The 16,112-nt window shown below is 35.4% G+C and overlaps 1 protein-coding gene across 1 annotated transcript in view; it reads right to left on the bottom strand.

Moving 5' to 3' along the window:
- The window catches only part of DMD (dystrophin), a gene marked incomplete at its 5' end in the record, with an annotated part of 81,794 nt that overhangs the window by 30,812 nt on the left and 34,870 nt on the right, over positions 1-16,112 (bottom strand). The window contains 5 exons of the mRNA XM_026069055.1: positions 3,084-3,149; positions 4,193-4,258; positions 9,552-9,590; positions 10,362-10,498; positions 15,956-16,067. Of these exons, the coding sequence (XP_025924840.1) occupies positions 3,084-3,149; positions 4,193-4,258; positions 9,552-9,590; positions 10,362-10,498; positions 15,956-16,067 (420 nt within the window). The remainder of the gene's footprint in view (positions 1-3,083; positions 3,150-4,192; positions 4,259-9,551; positions 9,591-10,361; positions 10,499-15,955; positions 16,068-16,112) is intronic.

Genomic DNA, 16,112 nt, shown 5'->3' with positions numbered 1-16,112 from the left:
TCTTATAAAGAAATTCACTGAACTCACTGCAATGAACAGCAGAGCAGTGTATCTGAAAAGAAATCTGCTGAATTGTTTCACTTCGTCTGTGGTAATTTGCCTCCTCCACAGAGTCCATCTCTCTTCCCCTCTGCTTCTCAGATATTTAAAGCTCAGTTTTGCCACAGCTGAAATCTCAGTTTTCCTTTTTCACCCAACTTAAATTAGAAATTTGCTTGAGAGAAAAATCCATCTTATGTGCTACCTGATCTGTGCTGAGCAAGGTTTATTCAAGCAAAGGTGAAGTATTTATTTTTACACTACAAACTCTCCTCACTTAGTAAAGGCATCCTGTATTTATCTATTTTATTCCTTAAAATTGTAAATTTTGTGAAATGAAAGAAATCTTGAGTTAATCATAATTTAATGAAATTGGGCTATTTTTGACTACAGATTTATTTTGAAAGTACAGATGATGTACACTGTCAGAATATAAATATATTCTATTTAATACATATGATCCATTTCTGAATTTCTATTGCCCCTGAAACTGTCAGGCATTTGAAACAAAAGCATGTCTGGAAGAAACAAGCAAATCCAATTCTGAAGACCTTGCCCACCTCACAGAATGAAATGAAAGTTTTGGGTGCTAAGGAAATACATTCTGGCCCTAAGCTAGGCAATTAACACCAACAATTATGAGAAACCATGAAAGATGGCATCAGCACAAGTCAATGATAGGAAGGAAACAACACTGCTGTTGGGAATCTTGTTCTTCTGGTAACACTGACTTATAACACAAAATCATTTAGCAGTTTTTTTCTGTTACTTTTGTAATCCAGAATTTAAATGGCATTTTGAATTGTTGTTATTATTCAAAAATTAAAATATTTCCTGTTTCCATTTTGTTCCTGAAAATGTTAATTATGCCATTTTATAGACTGCAGGAGTGCTAAAGCAATTTACAGCACATTAACATTAGTTCATAAAAGAGAACTATTAATTTTTCACAAGAGACATCCTTTACTTTAAAAAAAAATTTTTTTGAAGGCTCACTAGTTCCTAAATTTATACTTTTCATGAAACACCTCAGCTTTGAATTCATTCAAACAACTGGTTTGCATATATACATATCCTTATACATCTTAGGTGAATTAATGGGGAAAAATTGACATAATTGCTGCAGTACTAACTAAATTGTCATTTTCCAAGACATACTCCTCGTGTCATTTTCAGCCTGCACATACTTGTAGATATAATTACAATGACGCTACAGATCCAAATGTTTTGTGTCTGTATATACACAGATTTCCTCCTTCTCTCCATGCATCAATCTATCTATCATTCTAATTGCAATTATAAACCAGGCAATCCAAAGCCCATGAAAATGTCAATAAATAATACCTGAAGAACACTTGACATACAAAACTCGAAGTTACAGCTCCAAACTCACTTAAAGCATGAAGAGTACTTGGAGGTTTGATTTTACTGCAATTTGTATCTGGAACTCAGTTCTTCCAAAACTCAGAAGATGATATAGCTATATTCTAATTTTAATAGTGAAAACTGCATGACATACTGGAAAGTCAGTGGTTAGCTTATTAACTTAAGCATATGAATACAATTTTTAATTAACCAAAGAATGAGTTGAACAATAAGACCAAAGTGCAATATGAAAAATACAGCTTATGTACAATTTTATGCATAAGGGCACTCAGATATTTCACTGAAGACAACAGGAAAATTCATATATAATAAAACTACTACTAACCACAACAATCCAAGATTAACATAAAATTTGGAAACAGGGTTTCATTAACTATCTGAAACTATGCTGACATTATGTATGTATTAGTTTTGATATGACATTTTCATTTTCTCCTTTTTGAACCAATAGATTAAAACAATGGTAAAGTACTTGGTTATACACATAACTTTCTTTCAAAATTGGTAGGTAACAATCCTACCAAGTCAAAAGAGAAACTATTTCAAAACAATGAAACAAACTGCTTTATTACTATCCAAGAACATACCACAGGCTCACAAACATCCTTATAAAATACTGATGCCTTGGAATTTGAACTGAATCAAGTACTGGAGTTCTGTGCTCTAAAGGAACACCATAAATTTAGTAGAAAGAAGATACTGTCTGAATTAAAAAAAAGTTACACTGTGGTAAGGATCACACTACGTACAATAAAGAAAACACTTAAGAATGCTGGGCGTTATTTTTTTCATATTTGATTCATTTAGAATCTATGTTATGGCTTCTTCTACACCGTTAGTTAACTAAGAGCAAATCTCCAAGCACTCCAGAGATTTATGTGCTTATATGCTGTTTTTGAAAGCATCACCCATAGTTAGTTTTCTGGTTCTGTGCACTCGGAGATAAACAAGATAAARCAAGCCACGGAAAAGGAGAAATATACGATCATGTCAGAAAACCACAAAAAAGTCTCAATGTGATATTAAATTGCACTAATTTTTTGAAAACATTTCAAATTGACTTTAACTTTTATATATGATTTTAAATATAAAGTAGTAAAATGAACGCTTGTCAGTGATCTGTCCAGCATAAGGTTTACTACTTTTGATATTTCATGGTGAGGTTGAGTCACTCCTAGGTTTTACTGGCAATGTATTTCAGTTATTTGTAGATGAAAGATTTCTGTATAGTCTCACTAGCTTTTTGAGTGACATTTTCCCCACAACAACATTTTCTAGCTTACAGTAATTTCAACATGTTAAAGCTTGCAGTTCAGATAGAGGGGATGCCTTTTCTTTGTCCTTGAAACACATCAGATGATGAGCATTTTTTCCAAGTAATATGGGAAGTGTTTGCTAAATAAATGAGTAATTTTTATTGAGAAATTAATAATTTTAATTTTGAAAGTATTAACCATCTGTTATATAAATTAGGTAATTAAGCTATAAACCATAAATTCAGACACCACTATATAAACTGAAAGAACATGAGAAGTTCATCATGAAATTGAACCATGTGTGGGACATGGCCATGTAAATTCTGTTTTATGGAATTTTATTACAAGTTGTAGACCTGCACAAGAAAACACATATCAAAAATATTAGAACAGTCTACTTACATGCTTTCATTAGGTGAAATACTGTCATTTAGATAAGAACCATTGCTGTTCTCCATTTCTGCTAGCCTATGGAAAAATAAACAAACTCATTAAATTCATAGTGTTTTTCAGAAATTTTGCTTGCTCTAACATTCCTGAAAGAATTAAAGAATGCCATGTTTTTGATTACTTAGAGTATTTGAAACACAGATGACTTTATATTCACTGTTGGTTACCAAAGGTTTTGCAATAAGCTATCACAAGTAATTGTTTATATATTACAATGACCTGTTTTAACTCACTTCTAAGTTTTCAACTCTTCCTCTGAGGTTACGTTCAACTCCTCTTGATTAATTAATTTCACAATCAAAGACAGGCCTTGAGATGCCAGGGGATTCCACAAATTGTTCTGTATCTGTCAATGCCATCACAGAACTGAAATGATCAGTCATTTCTCATTGTTTTTCAACATTTAGTCTCTCCTACAGGTACTGTATAATTTAGAAAATACCTCTGTTGAACACGGGTTTTTTGGGAGGGAAAGAGGAAGTTGGAATAACTATTTTTCTCTATCTCAGCCCTTGCAAATTAACCTGCTTGGTAGAAAAACATTTTATTTTTTGTATTTGTGCAATTAACCCACTTTTTGACTGTTAAGAACAGTATGAAAGTGGACAAGTGAACTAAAGCAGTGATATACTACTATTTTTATCCTCCAAACCAAGTCCTGTCGGCAGTATTTCTTATGGTGAATTACTTAACATTGAAATGTGAATTAATYAGGGTATTTGAGATTCATGTACAGTTTGGCAGTTTCAGCTCTTCTGACTTACATAATTACATCAAGGTCCATATTAAAAATAAAACACTGTTTAAACTGAATGCATGCCTTAACAAAGACCCCCACAGAAACTAAAGGCCATTTTTAATCAAGTACATGCTCTGGCAGGCAAGTTAGTTGATGGAATGATTAGTAGTAGTTACGGGTTATACTCTGCATCCCAGATCTGGGAAAACAAAACCCCAAACCCTATTTTTCTTTAAGAACCATTCAGGTAGCAGCTAGCTTTTGGGATTTTTTAAAGGACTGTTTAAAGAAAGATTTGCCTAATGTCCAGCTGGTCTCATACCTGCTAGCATAATGTTCAATGCGTGAATGAGTATCATCATGTGAAAGCTGAGGGGACGAGGCAGGCCTATAAGGCAGAAAACACTGATTAATCACAAACAATACCCCTTTAAAAGTAAAAAAGACACTTAGGTATGTCTATGCCCTCGCATTTCTATGCCTTATGCTTATATTATGTTTGATAAACAGCAAGTTATACTTCTGATCCCTTGTGATGTGTGTGCTTCCTCAAGTCACAGTTTTGTGATACAAGACAGGATTGTGACAGTTTTGCAATTTGTCTGTGGTGATGACTTTTCTCTATATAAATACCTGAAGAACCTTTTCCCAAAGCATTTACAGATGAGCTTTCTCCCCGATTCTCCCTCACACCTGCCTGCTTCATTCATAATTCTGTTTTATTCACAATTGTGTGTGTGCTCTGAAAGCCTTGCTCTCATGTGTCATTGAAAACCTTTCCTCTATCTCCTTCCCTGTTCCAACATATGTTTCTATTCCTGCAGAAGCACATTCCATTTAAATGTGCCTTTCAGTACTTACTCCATGATCAATTATTAGGAATAAATACACAAAAGATAAAATGTCTGAAATGAGCCTTTAATAACACATCACAGAAACTGATGATTTGGGCTGGCTTCTTTCCAATGTTGCAATTTGAACCAATAAATCAGCGTGTTATACTGTTACCTGTTCTATTTTGGATTTCCTGCCTGACAAATGAGATGGTATGAGATCCTCTTCACTTTTTTCTGTCAATCAAAAAAATTAATGGAACTTTTCACAAGAATTAGAAAGTTGTTCTGGCTTCAATCTTGAAAACCGCATTGATGCAATTATTTTAGCTAAATATGCAGTTCAGAGACGGCAGTACTGGTAGAAAGTACTGTAATGTGATGTGGAATTTTGCCAGTCTATTAGGATGTGCTAGAAAAATAAAAAATGATGCAGCTTTCCAGATTGTTCAACAACTTCAAATTTTAGCTAAATTTTACCTTCTGTCTCTTTATTATTAGGACTCCTTTTTAGAACTCCTGATGGATCAAGTATTTTCCACTCATTTTAAATTGTTATATACTGTGGTCAAGCTAGTTCTGTCCAATGGGGAATGCATTACATTTCAAGAGTGGATAAAATAACTTCTGCATTTACTGGTTATAACTCAAAACTGTAACAGTCTTGTGGTGTATAATGCTGCTGTTTGTTAGGAGTTTGATAATCCTGTAGTAATCTACTAACGGATCATTATACATTACTGGTCATCTTCCAGTTTTCATATCAGCCTGCAAAGTGCTTTAGAAAATTAGGATCTTTCAGAATTCATAGAACGATATGCTGTAAATACAAAAGTCATTATCATCAATACTTCTTCTCAGGGAATGAGAAAGCTTTTTTCTGTAAGACATTATAGATCAAGTATCATGAATCTCATTTTGTCTGAAGTGAGCTTTGGCCTCCATCTCTAAATTTACCCATCATATATTCAGACATTACCAGAGCAAACCAGTAGATAAATACTCAGCTCACAGACTTCCTCAGTACAACAGAGATGCCTGAAGATGGGCAATTGATTCTCTGTAACCTGATATCCTATTTTGCGTAAGAACATCAATATTGAAGGGAAAAGAGTGGGAAAACAGTGCAATTTATCCAGAGCAGTGGATTATGGAGCAAGATAGTAACACTTTTCTGATTAAAAAAATGTGGGTAGCATTAATTTATTTGTTTGGCATACAGGATGCGTTAAGCTGGTCTAATGGGTTATCAGTGAAAGAAGAGATCTTGTTCTCAACGCACACACTGTACTTCTGCTCCTACTACTGTCTCCAGATTAGGAAATTTGCATTAAAAGTAGCTTTAGTTTTGAAAGGGATCGTTCTCCTAATCTATTTTAATGCTGGGACTGCACATGTGTTTCTACCAGTATAAGGAAAGGATAACGCTTGGTTGGGACTAACTGGCCAAAGGAGGAAGAGAAGTGATGCTCCCTTTGGCAGTAGTGCAAGGTAAAAGATTCAAACTACAGCCTGTCTACATGATTGCACACCTGCTGCCTTAAAACTAAGCTTTATCATCAGAAGTGAACAAGATATGATTCCAGTGCACCAAAGGAAGTTAAAGTAACATAAATTAAGAAACGGACATAAAAAATATGAACATGAATCTAGCATATATATCTTATTATTGAAAAATAAAATATTAAGACAGTTTTGTAAAAAACTGATTCAAAGCCAAAAAAAAMCTGAAAAAAACCCCTGATTTAATCCCAAATTCTATTCTCTCATTTTAGGCACGTGCACAATTCAAATGTAAAATAATTCAGTGGGTTACAATAATACTATTTATAGACTTCCTTCTTGAGCTAATTCTTCATATATCCTTGTCATGTCCTCCTATGCTTTTAGGAGTACCTGACTGCTTAGAATCAGACACAGGATACAAGGTTTGGTGCACCCTATATTTGACCCAGTACACTCCACTGGGGTGTTCCTCCTACCCCTGTATTTAAAATATTTCAAGGACTTCTGTAGAGACATGTATATAACCCAAATACTTTACACAGGAAACTGGCAATAGCTTTTTCCTTCCACATACTTCTGAAAATGAGATATGATTCCTGAGGTAGAAAAGAAAGTAGGAAGGTTAAGGGTTTTATTTTGTAAGAATGCCAAAACACCCTCAGCTTTATCTTGATGTTTTTTTCCTCCTATAACCAAAGAGTAAATTGTAACTTTTTTTCTTTTTAAAGACAGCACAGTGTGTGTAACTTGTTCAAATTGATTGTGCCTCTCTGCCAACTACAGGCATGTGATGAGGCTACGTTTTCCAGTTTGTCTACACTTCAGAATATACTGCAGTAGCGACCTACCTCACTGAGTTTTTTAAAAATGTGCTTATAAAAGCAAACATGTTGAAGAGCACTGTAAAGTTTTAGTGTTGAATTCAGTTGTTTAAAGGCAGACCTCTGCTGGTGTCTGAACTAGCYTGAGAATGACTGTGCTGCACTGCAGTCTGTGGTGTAGACACATTCTTAGATGAGCATCAGAAAAAGAGCTTACTACCCTTACTTTCTAAGGACATGTAACCAGCTCACATAATCATTTTGAGTAGTCAGCAGGGAGGCTTAGAAACATAGCCAATATTTAACCAAGATATAAATTCCTTTTACTAAGACACCATAGTTACATTTTTCAAGATGGTGTCTGCAGTAATAGCCTTAAGAATTCCATTAAAGTCAAGTGGCGCTTGAGTGGCAAATACCATATACTGCAATTCTCTATGCTCATGGAAACTTGGGTGAAAAGATGAAGACACTTTTCTTGCTATTCAGCATTTCAGTTGATGCTTCTAGACAGTGTGGAATCATGTAACTGTATTTGTCCCAGTGACGGCCCCCAGTCCAAGTAAAAAGAAATAAATTCTCTTGCAAAATGCATGAGTTGCCCCTTTAATGCATGGCAACCAGAATATATGTAAAAGATCAGCAAACAAGCAGTCAGAATCACTAACTTCTAACAAAAAATATATACGTAGATATTTATAAACAACCCCAGACATTATAACATGTTGTTGATGCCAGGATAGTGCTAGCACTGCTGAATGCTGCCAGGTTATGTTCTTCTGGAGGACTTTGGAGATTATCAGAAAAAAAGCACCAGAATAAAACGCGGTCTCAGAAGACACAGGAAAGTTTTCTGATAATCAGAATAAGAGGTTTGACTGCCAAAGCTGGAATTAGCCTTGTAACTGAGAAATAGCTTTAAACCTGGCTTGCTCAGTAACTTGTATTGTAAGCCTGGTGGTCTAGCACTAAGGGAAGGAATGAAGCTAGTAGAACAGAGAAAAATTATTTCCACTTTTTAATTTTCTGTTTTCTTGTCAGACCAGATGAAAGGACTGCGTTCATGAAGATATCTGAATTGGTCAACTAAGAGTTGTTACCTTTCCCTACAAATCCTGCTTCTCAGTATTTCTCAAGCCATCTCAAGTACTACATGCAAGTTATATACTACAGGGAGTTTAACCCTTAACCTTTGGTGTGAAGCTATTATCTTAGGCATGCCACGAAGTTATTTCTGTAAGTGAAGTAGGGGCACTGCGCCTTATGGTTAAGTATGCTATAGCAGCTTAATTTCATGTTATGCCAGAAACAGTAGTGACATTCCATATCATCCAAGCTTTATTTAAAAGGTTACTTTTAACTTTTCAGTTTGTTTTAAAGATAAGAAATATAGATCCACAATTTTGTACATGGTACGCTGCAATTACTCCCAGATGCATTTACAAACACAAATGCATCCTAAAGTTCAAAGCCCCTCTATTTCAGTCTGACTCTAGCCTTTGGCATTTTCTGTGGGTGGATTCTCAACCACATGTGGTTTGCAGTAGCATGTGGATTTCTTGGTTGCTTTAGGTCAGCTTCCCAGAGGAAGAGCACTTCAACTGCCTTCGCAATGGCTTGTGCTCCAAATTAAAATTATAAATCAATATTCCAATGTATACATTTCACTACTGTTTATTCAATGAAGGTGCAAGCCATATACATTTAACCATGTTACTAGAAATATATAAAATTATATTTATTAGTATCTCAATATTTATCAATATGTGAATTAAAAATAATCTTTATTTAACATTATTTTAAAATTATCCATATAACACAAGTAGCAGCAAATGCCACAATGCTAAGTATATATCTTTAGTTTATRGTAAGGGTATTACTACAACAGTAAGACAACGCACGTGCAGGAATGGTGCAAGAATGAAAATCCAGTTCATCGTTGAAAAATCCTGCTTTTTTAACTTCTGAAAAAATACAGAAAATGTATTTCCCCATTTTGATCTGCCTTCACAAATCCTACTGTAGCTAAAAAACTGTAATAAAATATCCAGTGAGGTTTGGATTATCAGGACACGTGAGTGTGTTGGTGTGCACGGATGTGCATAAAACCTAAACAACGGCCTTATGTACAAAACAATGTCATTTCTGAAAGTGAATTAAATCCATCAAGTTCAATTTATATCCTTCAAAAAGCATTTAGTTTACATTCAAAGGGATCCATATTTATCCAGAAACACAGATTTTTAAATGACAAGTTCTCATAAGCATTAGTAGGACACTGCACCAAAATCCCACTTAATTCAGTGAAAATATATACTCCAGGGAGAGTACACAGTACACATTTCATGATTGCTGGGAATTCCTGGATTTATCCCATTCTATGAGAAAGTCTACCAGAGAAAATAATCATGAAGAAAGAAGGAAATGAGCATATGTAAAACTAAACAAGGAAACAAAAAAAAAGTGAGGGAATGCAGCAGCAGTAGCAGCAGCAGCAGCACACTTCAGCAAAAGTACTCACGCAGAATCTACTGGCCAGAAGTTGATCAGAGTAACAGGACTGCAAGACAAAAAATGAGGAGGTGAAGAGAGAGGCAGAAGAAACTCAGCAGCAAAATAATTACAGAAAGATTTAAAAAAAAATCACAACAACTGAAAACAGAAAATCCAACAGACCAACATGAATGGCCATGAAGAGCAACCAACCAAAAAGTGAAAAAAAATTAAAATTTAAAATAAAAAAACAGAGAGAAAGAGAGAGAGAGGGAGAGAGAGAGAACAAGCTGTGTGCAATTGCCATTAAACAACTGATTGGACTTGTAAGAAAACCAAAGGGAACTGGGTTACTCATTGATTTCTCCATGTGTATCATTATTCCTTTTTTTTTCCCCATAAATACTTCAAAGCCATTTAATAAGACTGAATTTATAGGGTGAGAAAAGAAGAAATCAGCTGGGAAGCTTGCAAACATAATAATCTAATTAAAAAAAAATACAAACACAGAAAGATATCCACTTGGAAGAAAATAAAAATTTAACRAAGAGATCATTAGTTTCCAAATTGCTGTATCAAATTTAAAAGCTTATAAGGCTGTCAGTAAAATAATATTTTTCTTTGACTAACTGAAGTTTAAGTTCCTCTAAGGATAGATGAAAATAAAGGGAATGGCAATTGGAATCCCAGCTTGTGTTTTCCTGTCAGCCAAAGTTAACAAAAATGAAAGAAATAAGGAGGCTTTATGCATTTAGGAAGTGACGGGAGTTGGCACCAGCTGGGGAGCTCAAAGAGCATACCAAATGAATTACTACTTATACACTTTAGAGCTACTCACGTTTCCATGTTGTCTCCCTCCAAGACAGTTTGCACAGGCAGGTAGCCCATTCGTGGGTGCTTTGCAAAATATCTTTTTGTTCGAAATTTGTTTTTTAGTACCTTGGCAAAGTCACGGACATCTTCTCCTGAAGTTGTCTGAAAGCCACAAATCACAATGAAATCACCTTTCATGAGGTTGTTATTGTCTTCAGTCGCCCCTTTGCTGGACCGTTTGAAAGAGCTGTGGCCTCACCGAGCAGAGCTGCCAATGACTTGACCTTTGGAACCTCAAATTTTATGCATTTATCATTGTAGTCCTAAAATGTATTTCAAAATGACGCAGCTAGTAGGGTGGGAAAAGGAAAAATGGGAAGCTCCAAAACCTGTAGTAACAGGCTCATGTCTCTTCTCAGGTGATCTGAAGATTGCAAACAATAATTAGGTAAGAATCTGTCATTTCTGATTTGGCTTGGGATTCTTTGCCTGCTCTTTCTACAGCACTAAAATGGCTGTAAAAGAAGTCTGTCTGCGTGACCAGCAGACTGCTTTTCTGACTGACTCCCGTCTTGCTACACATTCTTTGTTTACAGTGTATAGATTTGTCAGTCCATGAAAGTCAGCCTAATACTTCTGGTAAATTTTCTTTTAAGTTTCTCTTCTCAGCCTTTAACATTTTGATCAAAGAAGAACAGAAAACTGGTAAGAGCTGCTGAAACTTCTTAGATCAGTTGTTTCTTCCTGTGTCTGTTCAATATGAAGCTAGCAGGCATTTAGATCAATAATCTGAAAAGAGTGCTATTTGCACAAAACTTTCTACCTTGCTATCTGCACTCAGCTCCCTTTCTCCTATAGAGACCAGTACAGGAGCAAAAAGTAGAATTCATCTCCTAAATACTAGAATGAGCCAGAAAGGGTTCAAAGTATCTCTGCTGGGAAGATGTAAGACTTCTTGTGAGTATGATTAAGAATCAGACGATCCTTTTCTGAAGAATTTTAATGGAAGACTTCAGTTACTTTATTCAGTTTATATCCAGTCCTTTACACCTCACAGAGAAGCTCGACCCTGAAATACTGCTATTCTACAGGAAGTTAAGTTTTTCCTGACCCACATACGGATATCACTTCTCTAGTGTATCTAATTTGAAGGAAAGAAATGAGGAAAAGTCAATCTATCTGACAATTTTTAATGAGTTCTATGGCTTCTGTTTACAGAGGAAGGAGCTGCTGGGATCTATCCATCAAGTCAACTTCCCCAGAGCTGCTGATACATACATACATATATATATATATTCATATTTATAGGTATATATTTAATGATTGCTCAGATAGAAAAATTTAGGATGCCCTGAAAAGTAATAGGCAAAAAGACTGAACTTCTTTAAGAAAAAGGACAGATGTTATGCCTCTACTGAGGATACCTACCATCTTCTGCATAAAGCAGAAAGGAATTTGCCTCTCAGGTCAGCCTATCTTGTGTGAAAATTCAGTGTGCTCCATGATTAGCAGAGAAGTAAGATATCAGAACCGACAAATTTTTGCAGCTGAACTATTTTTGTTGATGATCACCAGCCAATTTTCCAAAGACAGCTCCAAGTCCAGCTTTCGCAGTTAAAGATTCTGATGGTCCAGGCACCAATTTTTTTCTCTCAAAATTATACCATTTTTCTTTGTTACAGAAAAAGAAAATATTTGGGGTCAAACACCCCAAATTTGCTGTTGTCTCAAACGATTCATTATTCTCACATTCGGTTTCATCAAAAGCCAACAATGAATAATATGTACTTATGTCTTTTATACGCTGTATGTTTTTCAATGTATAGACTGATGTAAAATCAGTTCAGTTGATAGAGACATTTCAGACCAAAAGGGTACATAGGTCCAAACAGGAGGGTAACAGGAGTTTCACATCTGACATTTTGATTTTTCAGTCACATAAAGGAGATGAAGATGACACGTGGTCTTAACACAGCAACATTTGTATTTTCAAGAAACTGAGATAATGCTCAGCAATATTAATCATTACTTCCTCAAAACCTTACAAGTAAAGACATCTTGGGGAAGGGAGAGATTAAATAAAACCAGATCACCGAGAAGACTCCAGATGCAAAGGGATGCACTGATAAGACCTAGCATTTTCCACCAGGAGGGAATTCTCTGCAATGAATGCAATCTGCAGTGTCTGTTAAAAGAATTCCTAACAAGGTCAGTGTCAGGAAAGCAAATATAGCAAGTCAGCTGGGAATGGAGAAAGACTTTTAATATTTAATCTCAGTATAAATAGAATAAGCATATTTTTCTGTTTGTTTTTGTTCACCTGTGTCATTTATGAACATTTATTACTATTTTCTTGTAAACCCTTTTAATTGCATTTTATTGTAACTTGGACTAAGCATTTTCAAGCATGATTAACTGTGAAAAATTCTTCCCCTTCCATCTTATAAACTAGAGATGTTGCTTGCTCCCCAGAACTATCTACATGGAATCTTAATGGTAAAATTGTGTGTTCCCACAGAAACATCACAATCTAGTTTGAAAGCTCGTATCACAAGAGTCCCAAGAAGAAGGTATGTCTTCCAAGGACAACTAGGAGCACCACGCACTTCTCAAACACTCCAATTTCAGTTTCAAAAATGTTCAAGGAGCTCAATAAAGGCAAATCAAATGTGATTATTATGTGGACAAGCTGGTAGATTAAGGCTATTTTCAACTAAATTTTCTACTTTATTCCACAGATGTAACATTTTCCATTTCAGAGCAAAATCATCCACAACAAAACTCTCATCAGAACTGGTTTGTGAGGAAGAAACAGTGGCATTAAAGCCCCTCACCTTTAGCAACCCAGCTCTCTTAAATCAAAGCAATACATAGGCAGCTGGGCCCCTACCAAAGCTACTTCTTGACATAAGGTGAGCTTTACGACTGACTTTCTGCAGTTTGGTTTAGATAAGCACATTGCCAGCCCAGCACCCCAGATCTCAGCTCCAATTGTACACACTTGCTRTATAAAGAAATCTCAATTGACATGCTTTCCCCAATCAAGATATTTTTTTCATGCCAGTGTGCCACTGTTAACCCCAAACACAAAAATGATCCTACTTTTAAATCCCAGTCCAGAAGTCAGTCACTTCTATGCTTTGTTTGAAACCTCTTTAAAAGTTACCTCTCTTTGAACAATAAATTGAGCTGTGTTGCTTGCAGGAATAAACATAGCTTTTTGTCTAAATAAAAATTAGGAAACTGCCTTGCCCTTATTCTGTCTCTCTCAACCTCTCGCAAGAAAAGAAAGTTATCACATTCCTTGGACATGTAGCATGAGTTCTCAAATTCCCTTTCAGCAGAACTAAAGACTACAGTTTCCTGGAAGCAAGGGGGAGGAGAAATAATATCCAACACTTCATTGTTAATTGTACACATCTAGCTATTTCAAAAATACATCAAAGGCAGCATCATGTGCTTCTGTATGTTACAATGAATTCTAACGTGAGAGCTTTGCCTAGACTAAGAGGAAAAATGCTTCACCACCTGCAAAACTCTCTTCATTCATTTAGAAAAAAATCACATACTAGATATGATAGCTTCAGTGGATGTCTTGTTCAGTCACACAGTACTTAGGTTTACTTTTTCAATAGCAGCAACAAAGAAGGTCAGAGCTTGCTGTGTACCACATTCACTTTTTTTCAGTTAATCCTTCTCTAATTCAGCTTAATGCTGGTACAGCAAGGCACGGCATATTAGCATGGATTGCTGGAGTTCAGAATTCACAAAAAAATCTACTGTCTGTAAATGGTTCTTTACTCTGATTTCAGCAATCTGAATGCAATCACAAGTTTTCTGTTTCTCACTATATTCACCCATTAGTAATCTGTATTCTTGGGAAGAACAGAAATCTGTTGGACATGTATTGCAATGAGTTGCTTCAGGGTATGGGAGTGTCTCAGTCTTGCTTCATTTCTCTCTTTTCACATTTTCCTCAATACACATCTTAATATACAGGTAAGAAAAYGGTAGCAATATGTTGTTTTGTGCACTCTGTGCATCATTCACAAATTCCTCACATCACTTATTAGCAGAAGAAAAGAAGCAAACAAGGAAACAAAACAGTAGCCAATTCAGCACAAATTTTCTCAGCTACAGTTGAAAGGAATGCTCTAATGTGGTCTGTGACTCACTCAGCTCACTACAGTTTGCTCTAGGAATGCCTACGATAGAAAAGTCTGTTTGGACTTGTCTAGATAGTTATAGAATTTCCTTCTGATTTGTGCAGAAGTTTAGAAACTTTTCTTTTTAGTTTAGTTTAGTTTAAATCCCCCTTTTCCAGTAACCTTAACCAGTACGGAAAGATGCTAAAAAGAAGAAGCCAATGAATAATGACAAAAAGCTAGCAAAAACAAACTAGTTGCTCTTGCAGAGGTTCTGATTAAATAGTGCCATATAAATGCTACAGTAAAAGTTGATAGGTAATATAAAAAATATGAATGAAATAAAACTGATAAAAATAATGTTTTTGCTGTATTACATTTTAAGGGAGTAAATTTTTCTCTGTTTCCTGAAGTTTCTAAGAAAAGCTGATAGTCAGCTTCATTCATGCCATGCCTTTTAGGTTTGGATGAAGATCTAGAAATCATTCTCATATTTTTATTAGGCTAGCCCATGTATAATTTTGATGCTTTATTTTTAACATTTATATTTGACTAGCAGACAAAAGTATAAGACTAGTGACCATCCTATCACATGAGGAAACGATAGCCCGAGAGTGCAATGCTTCAGTAGCATCACAAACAATAGCAAAGACGGCTGAAAGCTCAGTCATTCTGCATTGTGGAAGGACAACTTGAGAGCTTCTCTAATTTCTGCCATGGTCTGACCATCTCTGCCATGGTCATAAGAAATCAAAAAGAGAAAGGAACACACCAAGAGAGTAATATGGAATTTTCTTTGTCAGCTGTCTGATATAAAAGAAATATCTATGCACAAGTGATCCTCTTGAGAGCTGTGAAATAAGGGTGAGGACCCTGACCAATGCAGCACAGTACAAATGGGCTGCATTAAACAGTCTGGCTTCCAGTCTTCAGAGATGAAATCTAACTTGCTACTTTTGACCACTTCCCTGATTTTTTTCTATCATTAAGTCATCATACAAGGAAAAGGTACTATTAAATATTAAAACATTTAAAATGCAACCAAAGTGTACCAGGGAAAAAAAAAAGTGAAGAGGCAACTTGCTGGGGAAAGGAAGAAAAACCTCACACTGATACAGAGAAAACACTGTGACCTAAGTTGCAAATATACATATTTGCACAAATCATAGGCTCATTGCAGAAAACATAAAATGAACTGTATAAAACTGAACATGGAACAAATCATTAGCACACAATAAAGTACTTTGATACAGCATTGTACAAAAAATGAAGCTTAACTTCTATTTACTTCAAACTATTGGAGTAAATTTCTACTATGCATTACAAAATGCTGGAGAGTATAATATACAAAAGGTGATTTAATTACGGGGGGAAAAAAGCCTACCCAAATGCTCCATTAGCTTGCTCACAGCAAATGAAGTTTTTTCTTTCTACGTAATAATGGGCAGTAAGGGTCAGTAAAACAGCTACTTACTGGTGTGCAATATTCCACCATTGGATAGTGCATTTTATGACCTTTTGCAACACGACCAGAGAAGAAGCAACTTTGGCAGATGTCATAGTTAAAGTGCTTTAAGCTTCTGTACCTAAGATAGGAAGAAAAAAAAAAAAAGATATGTCTTCAGGGCTTT

Source organism: Apteryx rowi, unplaced genomic scaffold (genome assembly GCF_003343035.1).
Source record: "Apteryx rowi isolate R43461 unplaced genomic scaffold, aptRow1 scaffold_285, whole genome shotgun sequence".
NCBI lineage: Eukaryota > Metazoa > Chordata > Aves > Apterygiformes > Apterygidae > Apteryx > Apteryx rowi.
This window is presented reverse-complemented; position numbering and strand designations above follow the sequence as displayed.